At 39.0% G+C, this 23,238-nt stretch overlaps 1 protein-coding gene across 1 annotated transcript; it reads left to right on the forward strand.

Moving 5' to 3' along the window:
• Positions 1–15,382: 15,382 nt before the first annotated feature.
• On the forward strand, positions 15,383–21,567 carry LOC134755672 (17-beta-hydroxysteroid dehydrogenase 13-like). Its single transcript, XM_063692211.1, has 7 exons — positions 15,383–15,470; positions 16,453–16,600; positions 18,901–19,052; positions 19,696–19,873; positions 20,327–20,512; positions 20,807–20,989; positions 21,476–21,567. Coding segments are annotated over exons 1-7 (930 nt in total). The 5' UTR covers positions 15,383–15,468; the 3' UTR covers positions 21,557–21,567.
• Positions 21,568–23,238: the final 1,671 nt, after the last annotated feature.

The raw sequence follows: 23,238 nt of genomic DNA on the forward strand, positions 1-23,238 counted from the left end.
ACACAGTTCGAATCATTCACAAACTTTGTGGGTGTAATTATTTTAATTTTAACCTTCCTACGGGCTTAGTTTTATATAAGAATCATGAAATGAACGCAGCTCAACTCCTAACCCTCTCGTCGTTTTATTAGTTTTCCATTTTCCACAAAGTCGTGCACACTGAACTATTTAACAGTGTAAAGCTCGCTCCACACTCTCGACAAAACTACACGACACTTCGTATTGTCTCGCGTATATTCGGTACGGTAGTCCGCGTATAACGGAGACACCGTTTCGTGTCGGTAAAATGGCCAATTAATGATATAGCGTCAATACGATAGGGTATACCTACTTGTAAAAACGGCAAGGTACGGCGCATTGTCACTGTCAATTGTCAACGTGGTGAAACAGGCGGGCAGGCCACCCGGTCACTGCGGTACCCGTCCAGTTTTTCGAGTTTATGCAATCTTTAATAAAAGGTTGCCTAGCCGTTAGCAGTCCTTTAGGTTTGGTCAAATGTACCTTCTTTTGATCAACTCTAAAGGGCGAGCAGTGACAAAACACAACATGTAATTATGTAGAAATCGAGACCACTCATGAAATGGTTTGCCAGATAAAACGCGGTAAATCTTCATGAATAGCTGGTTAATTTTCAACGGTACGTCGAACACAAATTCGTTTTCAATAATGCAATTATAGAAGTGACTTCAATACGGAGTGAGTCTGGTCACGGAATAAAGAGATTTATTACGCGTACAGTTTAATAGGCATAGGTATATGTAAGTAGGTAACTTGTATATACACAAATATAATAGTGCGCTTTATAAAACCCTTGTAAAAATACCTGAAGTAACGAAACATTAGCCAGCAACCAAACTAAGATAAGCGAGCTTTCTCAAAAGCTTTTAAATTGGTGCATCGCAAACTCGTCGAAAGTCACTGCCATCTGGAAGTTAGAGGAGAATGAAAAAGTTATATGTAAAAGAATACCTAGGTAGCTCTTTCTACGGTTAACGAACTTGAGGTCGGTTGCAGATAGTAGCATTTGTAAGATGTTAGAACAATGACGTTACATTATGAAAATAGTATTAAGCACAGCACCCGATAGGATGGTTCTGGTTGCGTTGTCTTTTGCGCAGTTATGGCGAGACATGACAAATAAATATGCATATGCTAGTAAGATTGCAGTGAGATATAAAGGGGCCCACTGATTACCAGTCCGCCGGACGATGTCAGTTAGAACAAAGATTTGACAGTTCCAAACAACTGACAGGCCGATGTCGTCCGGTGGACTAGTAATCAGTCAATCCGTTTCTAGAAGCAGCCTCACAAAACTCATCATCGACATAGCAATTTACGGCAAAGGGCCCAGTAATGAATGCCATTCATAAACTGTTCATAAGTTCATAACATATGGGGCATTTTCTATGAAAAGGGACCTTATTGTCGATGGCGCTTACGCCGCAGAGCGTCGCGCGGCATTGTATTTATATCGGAGCATCGTTAATAATGGCGTAAGCGCCATCGACAATAAGGTCCCTTTTTATAGAAAATACCAGATATACGCCTTATGTGCGAGGCGTGATGAATGATGATAGTATTTAAATATATGCTCATACGGTTGTTTCTCCGTATCCCTTCGTATGCTAAACTCCCGGAGCGAGAGGGGAGAAAAATGGCTATGGTTGCCGACCTCCATTTTGCTCATTTAGCCACGTCTGCCACAGGTTTTTCGGGGCACTTAAACTGCAATTAAACTGCTTTTTTATATGCAACCTATGCACGTGCATTTTTTGAATCCTTATACGTACTTTTAAAACCTTAATTCCCTAATTTTTAACGCCAACATATAATGTCTAAAGCATATCGGATTTTCGCATTTTAACATTCAGGTTAACGTGTAGAAAAACACACAATAGTTGACTTCTTGACCCCATTTTCAACACTTCAACGTCTTCAACACATAATACCTTAGACCAGTCTTATCATTATCACTCCATCTTCACACGACGTACTGACAGCATTGTCGCTGAATTATTATATCATCGCATGTGAAACTGGGTGAGAATGACCTCTGCTGCAGCATTTTGGTCTCGAGGTTGATCTTTTTTTTTCCAATTAAAAATTCCGGTCAAGAATATGTAGGGACTTGCTTTGTACTGTGTGATTCCGTAGTCCATCCGACATAATAGGCGGGACTTATATTGACCGGGATATAGACCGTGATTACCTTTTGTATTATTTGTGAGCTCCCGATATTTCGACGCAGTTACATGCATCATGTTCACGGGTGACTGAAGATAGCGGGTGGGTGTCAAAGTTGTGTAGACAGCGCTCTGTCTACCCTCATTCTTGCGCGTCGGCTGCGTTCACTTTCAAAGTTACCAACGGTCGCATTCACACTTGTTGGTCCGGTCGCGTTCACAATCGTTGGTCTAAACACACTACACTCACGATGTCACTACGCGTGTTTGATTCGGATATCACTGGTTTTTTACACAACAAATCACAGGATTCCACACATTTGACAGTTTAAACCCATCTTCACGATTGAAATTTTTGTATTTGTGAATTTCAACGGCTTCTCTTACCAATCTTGGTATATAGTGGCGTTCTGTCGAAATGACCTTGGGACTATTCAACTCGATCCAGTGATCCCGGTCAATATAAGTCTAGTGAAACTAACCGTGAATCATTCAAAACTCTAATAATAGGCGGGATCAGATGAGGCTTTTGTTTTATATCGAAGAGATCAAAAGAGCAAAAAGAGAGTACCTATCTAAGTATCTAATAATGCTTACTGACTATTTCGTACCGAACGGTGCATCTTTAATTCCACACCGCAAGTGACTTGTGGAGCAACACTGTGCAACACGGTAACATTAGATAACTTCTGTGGCTACATAAATATATGTAGCAGTAACACTTGGAAACGTTGTTCTAAGTATAAAAAACCGGCAAAGTGCGAGTCGGACTCGCGCACCGAGGGTTCCGTACGTTGTAGTATTTGTTGTTATAGCGGCAACAGAAATACATCATCTGTGAAAATTTCAACTGTCTAGCTATCACGGTTCATGAGATACAGCCTGGTGACAGACAGACAGACGGACAGACGGACGGACAGCGAAGTCTTAGTAATAGGGTCCCGTTTTTACCCTTTGGGTACGGAACCCTAAAAAGTAACTGAGGTTTGGATGTATCTTTTAGAACGTACGCCATTTTGGAACTCGGTTAAAATAATTAGTTGATATATTTGTTATAAAATCGGCTCAGTAATTTTAACGTCACATTGGTTCACTTGTGATAAAGAAATATAATACCTATACCTAATACATTTTTACACCCAAATTTTAGAATATTAAATTTTCTAAAAGACAGGTAATGCATGAAGTTGATGAATAACGGCATCAGAAATTAGATCACGTAATTTTAAAAGCCTTTAAGCATTTAACGCTGCTGGCAAATGACAAGTATTAGTAGCAGGTATTAAACTACGGGGACCATAATTTCCACAGACATTATATGAAGTAGGCATTACATACTTTAATTACTTTATTATGTCTTGGACCGCCAGGTATGTTCGTCATTGAAAATAAAAACGGACACAGAAGTTATATAACTCAATTCATTAATTTGTTTCAAGATAACAGGGATTCAATTTTTTGTTAGGAAGTAAATTCATAATAAATTAAAAGCCGATGACTTAACTTAATCCATCATTTGGCAATTGTAACAAAACAAGTGTAACAACTGTGTTTTAGGAATATTAGGAATCTAGTGCTTTTGCGTGGTTTTATCTTAGCGGGTTTTGTGTAAAAGCACTCGAGTTGGAGCTATTCAGTTTGTTCTCCCTTGGATGGTGTTCGACGGCGCACAAACCTCTTCTTCATAATAAACTGTCGCTGCAACAATCATCTGTCAAGATGCTGTGGCCAATGATGGTGTTCAAGCGTAACGCTTTGTACCTCATTGGCTTTATGCACCCGAAGTCAAAGTTCTGCCCTGCGTTGCGTGTTCTATTTAGTTATGTCTGTGACAATTTATAAGCTGCCTAAGTGAGGAGTTCGAGCAATGAATAAATTATCGCGTCAGTAAACAGCCAGCAATTTGGGAAGGGGAAGCTACCTGGGATAAGTTATTGATAATAATAAATTATTCATACAGCTCCAGAGGGTTTTCACATTTTCCTCTAGAGTGTTCTAGAGTGTCCTATAACATATTTTTTGCTTTTTTATATTAAGTAATGAACAATAAAAAGGTTCTTTTTCCCTTCATATCGGAGACATCCGATATCGGATCGGAAAATGTGAAAACGCTCTTAAATAGACCTGGAAGGTAATATTAATAATTCAACTTGCTTTAGTAACTAGGACTTCTGTTCGCTTTGTCCACTTATAGCCCCCAACCCTTTAACAAGGGGTTGGGGAAGTGGGAGGAATTCCATGTATTTCTCAAATTTCTTACCTGAATTAAGCAAAACTCGTGCTATCACCTCGTACACCTAGTGGGTGGCGACCTGGCGACGATAATAATATAAACCGCACGACATTTGATCTCGAGTGACATGAGAATAGGGACTTCATTCGTTTGTCTGTAACTGAAAAAAAAAAACATTCGTCTTGACGGAGGATCGAATTGCAGCCATTACGGTTGTCATTTGTTTGTTGGTTTTTTGCTGTTACGAAAGTAGAATTGTGAAAATGAGTAAATTGTTTCTGTGTGTTCAAATTAATTTTTTATTGCATTATTTTAATATCTTTAGTCTAAAGTAGAACAAGTGAAAGAGTTTGTGTATCTGGGAACCTTATTCACTAGGGACGGTAAGCATGATAAAGATATTGAAAGGAGAGTGAGTGCTGGAAATCGCGTGAATGGGGCACTTAATGCTTTTATGAGCAGCCAGAAGGTGTCGCAAAAGGCACGGTTGGCTGTGCATAGAGGGGTGCTGGTGCCTACACTTATGTATGGTAGCGAAAGTTGGGTATGGCAGAAGAGGCATCAGAGCCAAGTGAATGCAGTGGAAATGAGAGCGTTGAGAAGTGTGTGTGGTGTGAGATTACAAGATAGAATTAGGAACAGTGTGATAAGGGAAAAGTGTGGACTGAACGAAGATGTAGTGACAAAAATTGAGAAAGGTATGTTGAGATGGTTTGGACACGTGGAAAGAATGAGTGAAAGAAGGCTAACAAAGAGAGTGTATAAGGGAGAGGTAGAAACGGGAGTTGGAAGGGGCAGACCTCGGCGGACTTTCTCTGATCAGATCGGGGAAATCCTGAAGAAAGGCCAGGTCAAGAGCACCCTAAACCGGCGAGCGTGTATGAGGAATGTTATGAAAGTGAAGGAAGCGAAAGAGGTATGTCAGGATCGCAGCAAGTGGAAATCCGTGGTCTCTGCCTACCCCTCCGGGAAATAGGCGTGATTATATGTATGTATGTATGTATGTAGTCTAATATAGATATTTTACAGGTAGCACTAGTAGCAATGCAGGTCATTTCCCTACGGCTTTTGAACCCATCTTAGAGTACTTATGATATGTGTGTAGAGAAAGTAGTGTATGCAACTGTACATAATTAGGCCTTAAAACACTCGTGTGATTCTATTATGAAACTCGCTGACGCTCGTTTCATAAAAACTTGTATTTTTAGGCCTCTCATTATGTATCAGTTGCATAAACTACTATATATACGCAGTATTTCATGCCCAACGCCCAACTGAAAACCTAACAACAGTTTAAGCTTAGAATAAATTTAAAAGTGGAAAAATTACTGCCTTGGGTGAGACTTGAACTCACGGCCTCTGGATAACAACACAACAACAACACAACAGTTGTTGTTGTTTTTTCTAACAACAGTTTGTTCAAAATCGATAGGAGAATCGATTGCGCTATATTTTAATGGGCTGTAGTTGCCGGTAGACAAAGTTTGGTTTTGCGAGCCACATTAGGGCATTGGCATTTCATAATCCGGATAAGAATTGTTAATGGGGTCGCCATTGCCGGATGCGGCAAGGAAGATATAAGTGATATAGATAGATTTTAATGGGGGATTATTTTTTATTATTTTTACATGCCCAGTATACAAGTTTGTAATGCAACAATATTAATAACTAACATTTGACAGGTTATTTGTTAATGAGCAACACCCTTAACTGGTCATTGGTAAACCTTATCTCATTGCAGAAAGATATGCAAATGGTCAGTTTTTTTAACTAGCAATTGTTTGACGTGGTTTGACGTCACTAAAACGACGAAGCGTCTTGTGTAGAATTACCAGTGGAATAGACTTGTGTTAAGAAAACGAAACACCGAACGTTTGTTTTTTTAAATATTAATCGGATTAAAAAATAAATACTCAAGATGAGTTCAAAAAAATAAGAAAAATTGGGGTGTCTCAGGTTTTTAGTGGCTCAAGTAACACCGTGTATAAGTAGATAAATAAATACATATTTACCGAGATTCGAACCCGGGACCTTTTGCTTCGTAGGTCACTACCCACGGGGCTAGGAAGCCGGGCCGTTTGAATTCCGACTGGCCGACTGAATAAAATGTGACGTTTTCAATCAAAAGGTCCCACATTGTCGCTTACCTTAAGGACAAAAAATTGCTTGTATTATACGAAAAACCTGTCAGAGCGTCCTTATGGCATGCGACAATGTAAGTAGTTGTTCAGAAACGTTCAAAAATGGATTCATTTTGATCCTTTTTCTTTAGCTTTATTTAATGTTTGCAATTAAAAATAATTCTAATTTCATGTAATAAAATAATCTCACAATTAACGTCATCCAAATTGTATATTTTTTAAATAAAATATTCATTGATATATATGTATAAATACAATTATCATTCAAATCTATATGTTCAATATTTAACTATGGCAATTTTGTATTCAAGACTTTGACAGTTAGGGCTTTCAAAACTCACCATTCATTCTCTCGATTCCTAACGACAATTTCACTTTGCCACTTTTTGTACTTCGTAGTTTAGAAAGTAAACCAGCATTTAAAACTACAGTCCACTCTTATTTCACCACCTAAACAACACCTGAGACCAGCGAAGATTTTACAGTAGTACCTTTTGCTTGAAAACGACACAAATCTTAAAGCTAAAGTTTTAATAAGTACTTAGATTAAAGTACCTATGCAAAATGTATAAGTGTTTATCGGCGATTGCAGCCTGCAATATACTAGGGGTGACACGTGAATTCTATGATCAGTTTTTTTATTGACATAATTGTTTTTCAAGTTACAATTGGTCTCTAATTCAGGAAGTACCTGATCTGACCTATAAAGAAAGCCCTTTTTTCTCGGACTTTAGGGTTCCGTACCTAAAGGGTAAAAACGGGACCCTATTACTAAGACTCCACTGTCTGTCTGTCTGTCACCAGGCTGTATCTCATGAACCGTGATAGCTAGACAGTTGAAATTTTCACAGATGATGTACTTCTGTGGTCGCTATAACAACAAATACTAAAAACGGAATTAAATTAAATTTTTAAGTGGGGCTCCCATACAAGAAAGGTGATTCAAATTTTCTGATGTTGACATGTAATTTTAAGAATATTATCAATAAATGAGTATGAGTATGATAATTTCTGTTTGAATATAGGTCCATGGTACCATGGTGCAGCCCTAGCTAAGGCCCTGCCCTGCGATACTAGTTTATCTGGGACGGGAACGGGTACTAAGGGACGGGAACGGGTACTAAGGGCCGGCCGCGGTCCTTGAACCCCGAGTTACCAGCTAGCTTACAACGAACAAGTTACTTCTCGAGATAACTTTAAACTAACACGGGACTTAATCGCGTAAAAAACTTACTTTTATTTATGGCTTGACGTTTCGAACGTGACATTACGTTACAATCCTCCATCTAGTCCTATTGACCCCATCCAACGGCGGGCAGTTCGTATTGTCGGCGATCCTGAACTTACTGATAGCTTAGAACTTAGAGCAGAGGGCCCACCGCGACCTACGTTCGACCTGTTGCCTCTCTGTCGCACTTGTAAATTCGTACGTAAGTGTGACAGGGAAGCAACACGTCGAACGTGGTTCGCGATAGGCCCTGATGCGATTCGTTATCGTTAGTAAAGTAGCCTATTCGAGTGAAGAGACAGCTGTGACATCTGCCATCGACAAATAATCTGGTAACAGCTAAAACGCACTCAACTTCTTTGTGTAAGTTCATATGCACGGGCACAGTGTGACCTACTTCGAAGTTCGATGTCAGCTTCCGAATTATTCGTGTTACATATACCTACCTACATATACTATCCGCAAACCAAACTGACGACTGAGGTCGTAAAATTTCACATTCACACTTGCTTGCTTGTAGCAAGAGTGAATGAATGATAATTGATATGAGAATACCTAATATGACCCCGGACGTCAGTTTTGTTCACGGATAATATGGATGTTTCCGCTGCCGCTTCTTTTTGCCATCGTTCAACGTGACAACATTTCCATCTTCACCACTTAGATTGGCAGTCCTTAACCACAGAATAAGTAACAGTATTATCATACAGAACGGCCACGCACCACCCCGCCCCGACTCGAATTACCTCGCCCCGTGACACCAGATTGACGGCCGTTTGCCGGCCGCTCAGTACTAGTAGCAGTAGCACATCTTAACTGGAGAATTTCCAATATGACTTGGAACTCCGGTGGCCGTTTAAGAAGTGTAATCCTCTTACGGTAGATGTCGCTAGGGTCCCCTAGACCCATATAGTGGGAAGATTTGCTGACTATGGATGAGGTCTTGGTGGCTCAGTTGGCAGGGCGCTGGAGTATCGATCCAGAGGCCGTGAGTTCACGTCTCACCCAAGGGAGCAATTTTTCCACTTAATTTTATTCTAATTTTCCCAAAATGAGACTTGGCCTCCGACACAAGACAGCGCCACTTTTCTCGATCCTGTGCGACCTCTCGCCAATTGGTGACTCGAAGTTCGCGCAGATCCGCCTCCAGCCTGTCGCACCAGCGATACCTGGGGCGTCCAATAGGACGTCTTCTTGCTGGGCGGCTCAGGTATGCTCTTTTCACGTTCCGATCCTCATCCATTCTCTCCATATGGCCCAACCAACGGAGTCTGTGAGCTTTAGTCTCTCCCATGATGTTAGGTTCAGCCACTAGGTCTTCAATAAGACCAAGTGGCTTCTAAGTTTGTATCATAAAAATAAAATGTTATTACTTTAAGAGTCTCGAGGCCATAGTTAAACTGGCCGAGCAGAAATATTCCAGCGGTAAGCTACAGAAACAAAGCTGTACCTTCCACGCTGTTGACTAACCATTCCTAAACCTTATTACAAAGACATAAGATCCATCGAAGGTCAACTAGTGTTGCTCTTACAATGTACTCAAGATCTCAAGGCTGCTCATTACGCGTGAATCCTCAAGAAAAAGTCAAATTACCACATCCGGAGTTACTTTAGAGCAGCGCGCGAGCGAGCGCGCATAGCATCGGGCACCGTCTCTTTCTCTAGTTGTTATGGTAACGATGCTTGAAAGAAAGAAAGAAAGAAAAGACATTCATTGTAAAAATGCTTGCAATCAGATACTGTTGGTAGGCAGCGAAGTGCGACACGTACTGTAACCTACCGGTCGAAGAAAAGGATAAGAAATCTACTTGTAACTCATACTTTGGTCTAAAATTAGTTATATGTTATACAAGGGTGCAAAGTTGTATTTTACCCGCGAGTGTGGAATTGAAACACGAGAAGTAAAATACATTTGCACCCGTGTGTAACACAAAACTTTTCCCCTCACTATATCGAGGAAAGTGCAACATCCACAGGCGTTAGATCATCTTCATCAACTGGAATCACTAATTTTTTTACGATATTATAACAAAAAAACTCTCGAAATTCTGTACTTTTACGTGAGAAGTTTTAAAGCAAAATTTTTGTTGTCAATGTTGACATTTCTGATGTATGAAATGACAATGATGCGTTTTGAAATTGCATCGACTTAACTTGTGCGTTCAGAATTATATTTAACATAATTATTAAAAAACAAACGTTTATTATGGAATTTTAAGGTTTATGACAAAAAATCATTAAATAAAGCTAAATCTGGTATTTTTATTCGATTCTCAAATCATTTATTAAATCATAATTAATATCGAACGAACCATTATTATGAGCGTTTTACGTTTTGTTATCTGTCAAGCTACTTAAACACGCTCCATCCAAGGTCAAATTACTTTCCCCACTAGTGGATAAAATGCGTTTTTCCCCGCTTGTTTTAAAGGATAAAAGACGGCTTTCCGAGCTAGTGAGGGGAAAAATACTTAATTAGCCGTCGATGGCGTCAGCCGCAAAAGCTGATGCCGCTAGTTCGATTCCAACCCGGGGTACTGAGTCCTGGGTCATTTATAGGGATCCGTACCCAAAGAGTAAAAACGGGACCCTATTCCGACTAAGACAGCGGTCCGTCTGTCACCGCTCACCAGGCTGTATCTCATGAACCGTGATAGCTAGACAGTTGAAATTTTCACAGATGATTTATTTCTGTTGTCGCTATAACAACAAATACTAAAAACAGAATAAAATTAATATTGAAGTGGGGCTCCCATACAACAAACAAACGTGATTTTTACCGTTTTTTGCGTAATGGTACGGAACCCTTCGTGCGCGAGTCTGACTCGCACTTTGTTGTTTTTTTACCGTGATCGTGACTTGAAACTTGCGACCTCTGCACTGTAGTCAAATCTGAGTCACACGTAATCACTGGGCCAACCGGTGAAATCTTTATTGTGTTCGTTTTTATATGTTTCTCACACAATAGGCACCTATTTACCTGTTTGACTCAAGGATTACGTGGCGATATCACGTTTGAGGAAAGCTAAATAACGCTGCCGTGCAACACTAGACCACTTGCGCGTTCCAGGGTTAGCCAAGTAACTTGGAGTAAATATCTTACATAAATAGATAACATCTATAACTCAGGAACAAATATTCGTGATAACCACACAAATAAATGCTCTTACCAGGATTCGAACCTGGGACCTCCTGCTACGTAGGCAGGGTCACTAAGTCACTACTGACAGTACTGACTAGCTAGGAAGTCATATTCATGTAAACCGAGTGGCCTTATAAACTTATGATTTATAGGGTTCCGTACCCAAAGGGTAAAAACCCTTCGGGTACGGGACCCTATTACGGCTATTACTAAGACTCCGCTGTCCGTCCGTCTGTCACCAGGCTGTATCTCATGAACCGTGATAGCTAGACAGTTGAAATTTTCACAGATGATGTATTTCTGTTGCCGCTATAACAACAAATACTAGAAACAGAATAAAAAAAATATAAGTAATTTTTTTGGCGGTTTTTTGCGTAATGGTACGGAACCCTTCGTGCGCGAGTCCGACACGCACTTGGCCGGTTTTTTTACTCAAACCTAGTAACATTGTCACATCTTCCACCGCATTATGCCTTCACCCAGATGCGGCCAGATGATTACATACACATAATGGCTAGAGATGCACCGGATATTCGGTTACTATCCGGTATACGGCTTATCCGGCCCTGTTTTAATATCCGGCCCGATACCGGATAGAGAACTACTATCCGGCCGGATACCGGATAGTGCTTTATTTCGGAGTAAACAAATTGGATTTAAGAAACAGTCACGGTCATAATCGTACTCGTTTATTATTTTAAAACAATATAAACATTCCACTGACTTGCACGCGCACTCATTTCGAACCTAGAAATGAGTCCGCGCGAACCTTCACTACGAAACAGGTCAAAACCTGCACAATGCGCACCTGAAGAACCGAAATGTAGGTATAGTTCCGCCGGCCGAAAATTCGGCCGATGGTCAGGCCGAACATCCGGTATCCGGTATCCGGCCAAACAACTATCCGTTGCATCTCTAATAATAGCGTCTTCGGCGTGGCCTACGGCCGCGTGACACAATGCCTCATTACAGTGATTACGAAAAACACGACGAAAAATACCGGCGTTTGAAAAAAATACAATGAGAATGGCGCGATTATAAAACTAGCTATTTTAAGACCAGACCACACAGCAAAGCAGTATCTAGTAAAGAATATAGATTTTTGAAATTATTGTTTCTATAATTGGCCTGATGACAAATTTTGAAATCTCCGGCACACATATTGATGCGCTTACCTTGTACAGTCGCCATCAGATATATCGGAGCGGCCGAGGTGCTCAAAAATATCTGAACACGCACCATTGTGAGCACCTTGGCCGCTCCGATATATCTGATGGCGACTGTACGTGCCTTGTAATACAAATTGTACAAGTTGCCTTTAGTCGAACCTAGGCAAGCGAGAAATGTACACGGAAAGAGAAAGAGGCAAACTTGTGTTTAACAACGAGTATGACAGAGATGAATGCAATGAGAAAATTAATCAAAAATAACTGTAGCCGACGATTGCAGCCACAGGTGGAGAGGAGCGAAATAAGGACAACTGGGGATACTTTTTGAGGTAAGTGTTAGAGGCGCATGGACATGCGTGTATCGCTCGGAGGCGTATAAGGAACTGACTCATGATTGGTCGATAGCCGAGGCTCATTGCACACATATGCATGCTCTCGCGCACACTATTCACACATACATAGAAAACAACAGGGGTAAGGTAAGTACCTGCATATTTATAATATTAAACTAAAATGTATAAGTTTTATGTTTCAGGTTATTCATTTCAGGTCCAGTTTATTGCGTCGTCTAAAATAACAGATCTCTTTATAGGTAAAGAAATAAATATGGAAGTATTTTTTGTGCTCCTTATGTATGAGTATAACCAATTTATAGTTATATAATATAATTGCCTAAAACACTAGAAAAAAATGGGCATTGATGGTAAAACACCAACAACAAATCACCTCTAAATTCATCATCAGAATTTAAATCATAAGCAACAATAATATTTCATAATTCTTTATAAAATTTTGTGACAATAGAAAAGTTTTAATTTTTTTACTAATAATGTTAATTTGTATCAAATTAGCAGATATTGTAATAAATCAATTACCTAAAATCAAATACTGGATTTGCTAGCATTTTCACTCATGCTTATTACATTACAGTCATCTAATCAATATCAATTTAAATGGTGTTCAATTATGTTACAAAAAGAAAATGTTTTCTTCATTATTTTTCTAAGACCATTGGATTTCTTCGGAATAGAACTTAAAACTGCTGCCTATGCTAAAACGAAACAAAACAGGATTTATCAAGTTATTATTATTATTGTTTTTGAAATTGGTTAACATTCTAGCCCACCATTCATATTAAAGTAACTGAAAGCATTTAAGAATCACACAAACTCGTCACTAATAAAAAGGGTGGCTTTTTAGCAATGATACAATTACTCGTAAAATTCCAATCTCATTTTAAAACAACATGGTTAAATATATCTACGCCTGGTACTAGCTTTTGTTGCTGTTTTTATACCAAGAAAAAAGAGCAAGTAGAAATTTTAGATGTAAAACTTCTATACATATTAGGGTCATGGCGGAAACAGTGGCTCAGCTCGAACAGTGGCTCAGTCGCCCAAATACTCTCTCGTTTTGAAAGTAAGTTAAGTGAGCCACTGTACCCGGCCTTTTTCTACCGAGTCACTGTTCCCTCCTTGACCCCACAATTTCTAGCAATGAAAACTAGCACCAGACATAGATGTACTTGAAAATTCATGTCAAACTTTATGTTATTTTAAAATGAGTGTTACTTAGAATGTATTGAGGTTGCTAGTTTTGTGACTTAAAATTAGCATTTGTAAAAAGATGCAATATTTCATTATGTTCTTCACTTATTTAATAAGGCTGATCTATAGATATATATTGTATGTGATCATATGTGTATTTTAAAATGCGATGTCCTGGGGGGTTAGCACGGTCGCATTTTCATCACTTGTCACCATGCGATCTAAGCTGTCCAAAACTGACTGGTTCTGCTTGCAGTTTCCCATGACATGGCCCCTTATGGCCTTAGGGTACATATGGCCCTCTCCTGACTGACTTGGGTCTTTTATCTGACTTGGGTCTGATTCTGACTTGTCTTAAAAGTTTGTGTAACCTGAGATTCTGCATACAAAAATTAGTACATGATTAGATAAAGTTGTCAACTTCTTTTAAGACGCGACCCCCTTAGTATGTACAAAAAACGTTTCGCTTTTGCTTTACTTATGGCTGGTAAAGGCTTCTTTTTATGGTTCCGTACCCAAAGGGTAAAAAGACCCTATTAATAAATCTCCAGTGTCCGTCTGTCTGTCACCTGGCTATACCTCATGAACCGTGATAGCTAGACAGTTGAAATGTTCACAGATGATGTATTTCTGTTGCCGCTATAAAAACAAATGCTTAAAAGTACGGAACTCTCGGTGGACGAATCTGACTCGCACTTGTCGTGTTTTTTATATACAAATCTATAAAATTCAGATTGAGTACCAATGTCTAAACCTGTCTAGTGTAACATTAAATAGTAGGATTTTTCTTTGTTATGTAGAGCAGGCACCATTACAAAAATGAAGATTTTCATGGTTTTAATAACTCATCCAAAGGTTTTTTTTAATATAGCTATTTATAATAATAAGTTATTGGTTGGTTGGCGTACCGTCCCCAGATGAGAACCTTTACTGGTTTTCAATAAAATTTAGGGAAATAAATACTAATAGGTAACTATGCACTCACCTTATATCCAACACACAAAAGCACGAGTCCCGATACTTCCAATCAAAAAATTTGTCACAGAACTCTCACGTTTTTACACTTCTTTGAATAACATTAACTCAATTAACAATGTAAACACACGCACTTTGTTTATTTATTATTAAACTTAACGCATTTTGAGATAAACACAGAAATAAAAGCAAATAGCTGCAGCTGCAGTTCAGTTTACGAACTGTCAAGTTGACAGTAGTGTCAGTTGTCACCATGGTGACAGCTAAAGGGAGTTTTTCAGAAGCACAACTCATTTGGTGTTCGAATTTGTTCAAGACATAGAAAAAAATGCGCGTAGGTATTTCATTAAATTGTATTTTTTCTCAATTTTACTCATTGACTTAAACAGCATGGAAATTTAGTTTCAGGGGTAACATTTAGATGGCGCTTTATTTAATTTGCTGTTAGTATAAAAATTTCAAAATCGGTATTCGAGTTATAAGAATTTATTATGATGTAAAATAATTATTCATTGCGTTACGTTATTATGTTTTAATATTAATAACATTATTTAAATTCTAATAAAGTTTAATAATGCCGTAATTACAGCAAATCTCTGTGTGCGTTATGTTTAAATTATCTCGACACTGCTAATTTTAATTTTACCTGTTTATATTATTTCTTGTAACAGTTGGGCCATCTTAGAGAAAGTTATATACCTATGGATTTCGCATGCATCAATATGTCTCCGGCCAACTAATTAACCGATAAGGATTATGTACCTAACTATTTTATCATAATTAAGTAGGGGAGTGGAGTAAACAATTGAGCATTATTCTTTCACTGGACATAGTTTGAGCAGGATCTAAAATGTAAGTTAATTCACTTTAAAACATTTTTTGGTAGGTAATATAAAATGATCCTATTGGCAGTGCGTGGGAAGGAAAACAGTGTGCACCTAATACCAATTAGATACACCATTTTTGAGTGGGTTACTGGACATGTCACGATCCGTTCGATGGCTGGCCCCTGTACTTACAATTGTTAGTGACATATGTCGAGCGACAATTGTCAAGCGACAGGTGACTGTTACAATTTTATAAAGCGAGGTTTAAACTAGCAAGAACTTGCATGCAATTTTCATTACATTGCGGTATCTGATAAACATTTTGAATGCAGTTTACCTTAGTAGTCAGCAATGTAACGTAAATTGCATGCAAGTTCTTGCTAGTCTAAACCTCGCTTAATAGGGGATATTACTGTAATGTTCTGCCACCAGAGTGCAGCACAAGCCTTTTTAGTAACCCATAGTGTAACTTACACATACTGTACCTCTAACAGGTTTTTGACAAGTTTTCAGAGATAATAAAATATGACATTGGTGCATCAAGGCGGTTTGTTTACAGAGGAACAACCGGGAAAAGCGAATCCGAAATTTCGCTATCTGCCTTTTTATCGGTCGAATTTGCAAGAGTGACAGATATTAGTTAACGAAATTTCGATTTTCTTGTTTTCTGATAGACCCTCAGATTGTGGTAGCGGCGCCCACTATGCAGTTTCGCGTTTTGGGGCAAATTGGGACCTGACCTGACAGTAACAATTCGCCGTTACTATCAAAGGCTCTTTGAGTACCTATAGGTACACTCCAGCATAAATTTTAGGTCTGTGCCATGTACACTCAAAGAGCACGGACTTTGCAGTGACATTTCGTGGAAATGCTACCATGAAAATTTGGTAACTAGTTCCATAATTTATTATATACTGCAAAATCGGTGCAAAGTTATCTTATGTATATAGACAGACTGTATCTATAGGTATATCTTTTTATTTTACCATTTTTTCTTATGTTTACAGGGCAGAGGAGCCAACAGTAATCACAGTCTGGCTACTGACGGTCGAGATTATATCGACTATGTTAAGGACTATTTTCGAGCTAGTTCGAGGCATTTATCGCTCATTCGTGCCACCTGCTCCGAAGGATGTTTCGGGTGAAATTATACTGGTACTTATGTACTGTTCTACCATTCCATTCCATACATTCAGTAGGTAGCTACATCGCGTCACCTTATGACAATGACTGAACGGTGTTTTGTATATCTCAGATACAGGATACAGGCTACAGATGTAATACTAGTACATTATTGTTTTCCATCGTATTTCTTCGGAAACGTTCGTATTTGTTATGCTTGTTCAGTCAATGTCAGTACTTTTTGTACCGAGACTGACTGAAATAGAAATACACGTTCGTAAGTTTCCGTGAAAATACGACGGAAAATAATTACGCCCTAATCTGTAATACCTACTGATAGATTAAATCTTGATGATAACAATATTAACAATCATATAACAATTATGTATGAACGACGTGATTAATGGATGCCCCCTAATGCTAATAGTGTGGTGTGAATCCGAACGATACCTTTCTTTGTTTTTGATAACTTTGTTGTTTTGAGCTGATGACGCCAAACTTATCGCTAGACATCAGGGTATCCGTATCAAAGATTATTCACATAGGTAGTATAATTCATCATGTATACTTACATACGGTATACTTATACATAAGTACGGTATTTTAATCCGGGTCTACCAACTTTAGGTACATACCTAAGATATTTAAATAAACATTTCACATGTGAACCTACACAGGTTATCAGAAACCACTCAGAAACAAATAAATAACTATATACTAAAAACAAAATGCACAAAGCAAAAGTAAATAATGAGATTGTTTCTATTAATCTCCAGACAAATTCAGGTGTCCTATTCCTATAACAGTTAGATGGCGCTAGATGGCGCTACGTGGAAAATACTGCATTTATACAGCAATAAGAGCCCAAAATCAAAACTATACTGAATTACTTGCTTTTGGTTTGATGACCGAGTTAAGTGGAATTTTAATTTTAAAATTCCACTTAATTTTACTCGTGGTTCGATGGTCGAACTAAGTGGAATATTAGAATTACTCGTTGCAAAGAGGATATAATATTATAGAGCGGTACTGTCATAGTAAATTTTGTAACCACAGTAAATTCACTGCCATCTATCAATATACTTTAAAACTAAAAATGAAGATTTATAAAAATACGTTAAAATGTTTTTAAATATGGATAAATGTTTTTTTTATTTGCATTAATTATTTTTATATGACTTTGACCCATGTTCTTTCACTGATATGCGTTAAAATTATAAATAACAAACGAAACCGTCAACGCCCTCTACGAGAGTAGGCCAAAACTAGTGGCACCATCTGATCGAGAATCAAATTTTCGTGATTTTTCGAGGCACGTTTTTTCCTTAGACTGTATCCATCTATTACGGAGTTATATCTATCTTTGCTCGTGGTTTGATAGTCGAACTAAGTGGAATTTTAGAATTCCCTGTGGTTTGATGGTCGAACTAAGTAAGGAATTAAAATTCCCAATCCAAGACTTTTCTTACAAGACTGAGGAACACGTGGCCGAAGGGATATTTGAAAGAGGTTGTTGAGATTTCATCTATACCACCCATCCTCCAAAACATCTGATGTTGATGACGATGATGATAGTGATGAATGTGAAGTTGTGTCATCACTATCATCATTATTCATCATAATATAACATCATCCCAGTGTTACATAATTCATGAGATTTCGACGACCGATCTGGCCTAGTGGGTATTAGTACCCTGCCTGTGAAGCCGATATGGTCCTGGGTTCGAATCCCGGTAAGGGCATTTATTTGTGTGATGAGCACAGATATTTGTTCCTGAGTCATGGATGTTTTTTATGTATTTAAGTATTTGTATATTATATGTATCGTTGTCGGAGTACCCATAACACAAGCCTCCTTGGGCTTACCGTGGGACTTAGTCAATCTGTGTAAGAATAAGAATGTCCTATAATATTTTTATTTTTATTAGCCTACTTTGGTCCCACTGCTGGGCAAAGGTCTCCCCTCGTTTTTTTCCATTCGACCCTGTCAACGGCATATAATATTTGTTATTATTTATTTATTTATGAGAGCCAGGCCCGGATTTCGAGACCCCTAGGCACTTGGAATTTCACGGGGCGGGGGGGCTTTTCCATCCCAAAACCATTTCTAGGTTTTTTTTATACCACGTCGGTGGCAATCAAGCATACGGCCCGCCTGATGGTAAGTAAGTTGCCTGGACCCGGGACTTGTGGGCCTAGACGGAAATCCGGCCCAGATGAGAGCTATAAAAATAAAATCCCAGTCCTTACGCATCCAGCCGCCCGCATACTTCGCGGGGACTGGACCCGAAATTTTAAATGCACATAAAAAAATGCTACCATTTGCTTTACAGATTACAGGGGCAGGACATGGCATAGGCCGCGAGGTGGCTGTTAGGTTCTCCAAGCTGGGAGCTACCATCGTATGTGTGGACATCAATAAGGAGGGCAACCAGGAAACTGTAGACTTGATCAAGCAGTCTAAGGGCACTGCTCACAGATTCGAGTAAGTTGAGAAACCTGGCTTTGGTACCTGTTATCTGATCTATATATTTATAAATAGATAAGAGTCCGTCTAGCTAGGTTATCCCAGCTGACTAAGCAGGAACAATGGGAGGATCAAAGGAGGGTTTTTCGGTTTTTCTATTTAAAATTAGCCGAAGGTAAGAAATTTTTTTTTGACATGCTGGCATGAAATAAGTACTTCCGATTGATGTATATAGTTGCGTACTTGCGTAGCCTTTCCAATATGAAATAATAATTTATACCTAGGTAATATAGCATAGATATATTATATTGTTAGGAAAGGACAGTCATAGAAATTAAACTATCGTGAGACATATTTCAAAATATTTATCAGTACGGTTTCACTCACTATTATTTTTAGTCGCTTATGGCGACATATTTCGGATTCGTCGGAAATCCTTCCTCAGGCACGAGTGTCCGCGGCGGTTGTACTCCGTGCACTGCCCGCGCCGCCCGCCTCGTCGCTCGTTGCGCACACTGATGGGACGGGGGCGGGGAGCGCGGGTCGAATCCGAAACATGTCGCCAAAAGATCTGATCTAAATATTTTGACATTCATCGAATTTGAAACTACCTAACCTAGTATGCTCGTTTGCTATCAACTAAAAAAAATACTCCTTCTAGGGCAGACGTCACAGACCGCGAAGCAGTATTCAAACTAGCCCAGCGAGTAACAATCGAAGTCGGTGATGTGACAATCCTGGTGAACAACGCCGGCATCATGCCCTGCAAGCCGCTGCTGCGGTGGTCGGAGAAGGAAGTGCGCTCCACCATGGATATTAACGTCAATGGCAACATTTGGGTGAGTACCTAACATCCTACTTCACTAGTAGGGCGGATGTTACAGATCGGGAAGCAGTAAATATTCAAACAGCGTGTAACCATAGAAGTAGGTGGATGTTACCATCTTGGTAAACAACGCCGGCATCATGCCCTGCAAGCAGATGCTGCGGTGGTCGGAGAAAGAGGTGCGCTCCACCATGTCAATAATGGTTATGTGGTTAATGTGGGGAAGACTGGTATAAAAAATGTTGGTAGGGAAGACTGTCAGGGCAACTTCGCTTAGATCAGTCAGAAAGGAGCAGCTTCGCTTCTTGTGGTCTACCGACCTTCTGCCAGTGGGGTATGTGAACAAATAACAGTTAGAAGCGACTATAGAGCTTGTAGACGGAACCTGATAGACGATTTTCGCATTGACCTTACCTAACTTATTCAAGACCACATTTTTAAAAGTACAACCCGAATATGCTTCCAGATGATCCAAGCCTTCCTCCCCGCCATGCTCGAGCGTAACTACGGCCACATTGTAGCTATGTCGTCCATGGCCGGCATATTGCCCGTACCTAACCTGGTGCCCTACTGCGGCTCAAAATTCGCTGCCCGAGCCATCATGGACACACTAGCACTGGAGCTTCAGAGCCAACCGAGGGATGCTAGTGGAGTAAGTCGCGTATTCCACAATATATGCCTATAGGCTTCAGAACTTTCCCCGCTGTTACTGCTTGCTTCATACTTGACCGCTATTACGGCACATATACCACCTCTATTATTCAATGACGCGAATAGTTACCTGTCTAAGGGTGGTATTTCACTTGTCCAAGATCGTTTTAAGCAAAATGTGAGACGCAAATGCACATTGGACAAAGATCTTGGACAAGTGAAATACTTAATCTCGCATATTATAATGCTAGTATAGATTTACAAAGCAACAACAAGTTTTTTAATTGTGTTCCAGCTAAAGTTCACCACCATCTGCCCATTCGTAGTCAACACGGGTCTCTGCCACCGGCCGAAGACTCGCTTCCCCGCGCTCATCAAAACCGTGGAGACTGCAGATGCTGCTGACAAAATCGTGGATGCTGTACGACGGGAGATTAGAGAAATATCCATACCTGGGTACCTGCATTACCTTGTCAGGGTAAGGATATTCATAACCTATTCTGAAAGTCGTAGGTTCTTCCAAACATCAAAGCATTGCTTTATCTCATTAATTCAAATTGTGGAGACCGCAGACGCTGCCGACAAAAGATGCTGTCCGTAGAGGTAAGGGACAGTCATAGCTTAGAGGACTCTAAATATCGTAGGTGTCTGAAAAGACCAATGTCACACTTTTCCCCGCTCATCAAAACTGTATGTAGAGATCGCAGTGTAAAATCTCAAATAGCTGTACGCCTCCCTTTACTTATATCCATGTGTACGACGAAGATAAACCTGGATAAAATGCATTATCTCGTCAGGATAAGGATAGAGATATGGGTGGAGAGTGGAGCAGTAACCACTGTAATCTAATATAGTATTTTTTATTTTATTTAATAATTTTCAAACCAAATCCAGTGCATCCATTCACTTTGGCCGAAACCGGCTAGAATATTTGTCGAAAAACCTTAGTATGATTTTTTTTCAGTACTTCATGTGGCTAGTGCCATTCCCTGTCGTCAAGATCGTCTTATCGTTCGTAGACGCTGGCGTCAACCCACACGACTAGAAGAGGAACAATTTAAAAAAGAAATGAATAACTATCGTGGTAACCAAAGACAATATAGAAGAGAGTCTAGCATAAGAGCCAACCGATCTCACTACCTCGAGTTACCAAAGCCGACCAAAGCTTTAAAGCTTACCTGACAAGAATGCCTAGCGACATCTTTTCTAATGTAAGATTACTAGACAGACTAGACTGTTTTTATGAAACAGACGCTTGGAGGATATAACCAACGGAGATGCCTTGTCTGTAATTTGTTGTACAAAAAAGTCTGCCAATTTTTGCGGGGGAGGGGAACTTCAAATGTATACGTAACGTCAAAATAGCCATGTCAGATAAACGTCAGTCCATTGTCCATACATTGTGTATGACCATTGGCCGACTATTTTCGACAGAGCGGATATAACGCCTGTTAATGGCTTCTCCGTTTGGTTATATCCTCTAAGAACAGATGTCACTATTTGGCACTTTATCAAGTTACAAAACATCTAGTCTAGCCCTTTACCTACGGGGACTTTGAACACCCAGTCACCTCTCAATACGGGCATGTATTGGCGAGAGTCAGCAGTTTGACATAATTTCACTTACTTGTAACTTTTGAAGTACTACAGCTACGTGCTTGAAATTTCACACACACATTAAGTAGAATATGTTTAGTTAATAACTAATCACTTGGTGTATTTATATTCACTAATATTTCTTATTTCACGCTTAATATTAATCACTAACAAAATTGAAATTTTTTTAAATTACTATTAGCGAATTTCTCAAAATTAAGTTTTAAAGTATTAGTTTATTATATATGTAACACAACTAAATACTTAAATGATGATAATTATTGAAATATTGCAAAAAATCAATTACTTAAAATGTTGTATAGAAACAAATCTCTGCTACTGACGAAAATAGTGATGTGCGCATATCGATACAACTGTCGATATTTCTGTAAGTACGGGATAGAAGCTCAGCAAGTTGTTTTTAGTAAAAAAAAATATTATATTCAAATTTTGTAACTATTTGGACAAAGAAAAGTCAAAAAACTAAAAATAACATTCAAAACACCCACACGTCTCACTCCTACAACAAGTCGATGAAATATAAAACAACACTAGGACCGCCATATTGAGTTCAATTATTTGCGCTTCTGCAGTACGGGTGTCAACTTCAGTTGACAGCAAAAACGCGGTAATTTTAAAAATATGTTTATGTCAGAGCCATTTACCGAAACATTATGATATTTTTTTCTTTGCACCTATATTAATCCCAATGCATAATGTGACCGCTATTACCAAGACACAAGGTCTCGTTTTGTTTAAAAAAAATATTGAACATGAACATATCTTCGATCAACTATAGTTGACATCCGTAGGTAAAGGGCTAGATAGTTTACCTTCTAAGTTGGTATATAAGTAGTTTAGAGTTTAAAGTATTGCATATCGGTCGCGGCTTTTTAGTGATATAGGTTTACAGTTTTTGTTTTATATATTTTTAAACTGTTATGCTAGTTCTGTGTATCAAAGAGACTTTATACATAATATGAGTAGACTTCTTATGTACCTATGTACATATTTTGCTTCCATTTACATAGTAAATCTAGCTAAAACCAATAAATAATATGATTACTTATGTTATTCGTAGTTTGTTTTAATTATCCCAATAGTGGACGGGTGCAAAACCTGGTTTGTCCG

The sequence above is a fragment of the Cydia strobilella genome, chromosome 3, assembly GCF_947568885.1.
Source record: "Cydia strobilella chromosome 3, ilCydStro3.1, whole genome shotgun sequence".
Classification (NCBI taxonomy): Eukaryota; Metazoa; Arthropoda; class Insecta; order Lepidoptera; family Tortricidae; genus Cydia; species Cydia strobilella.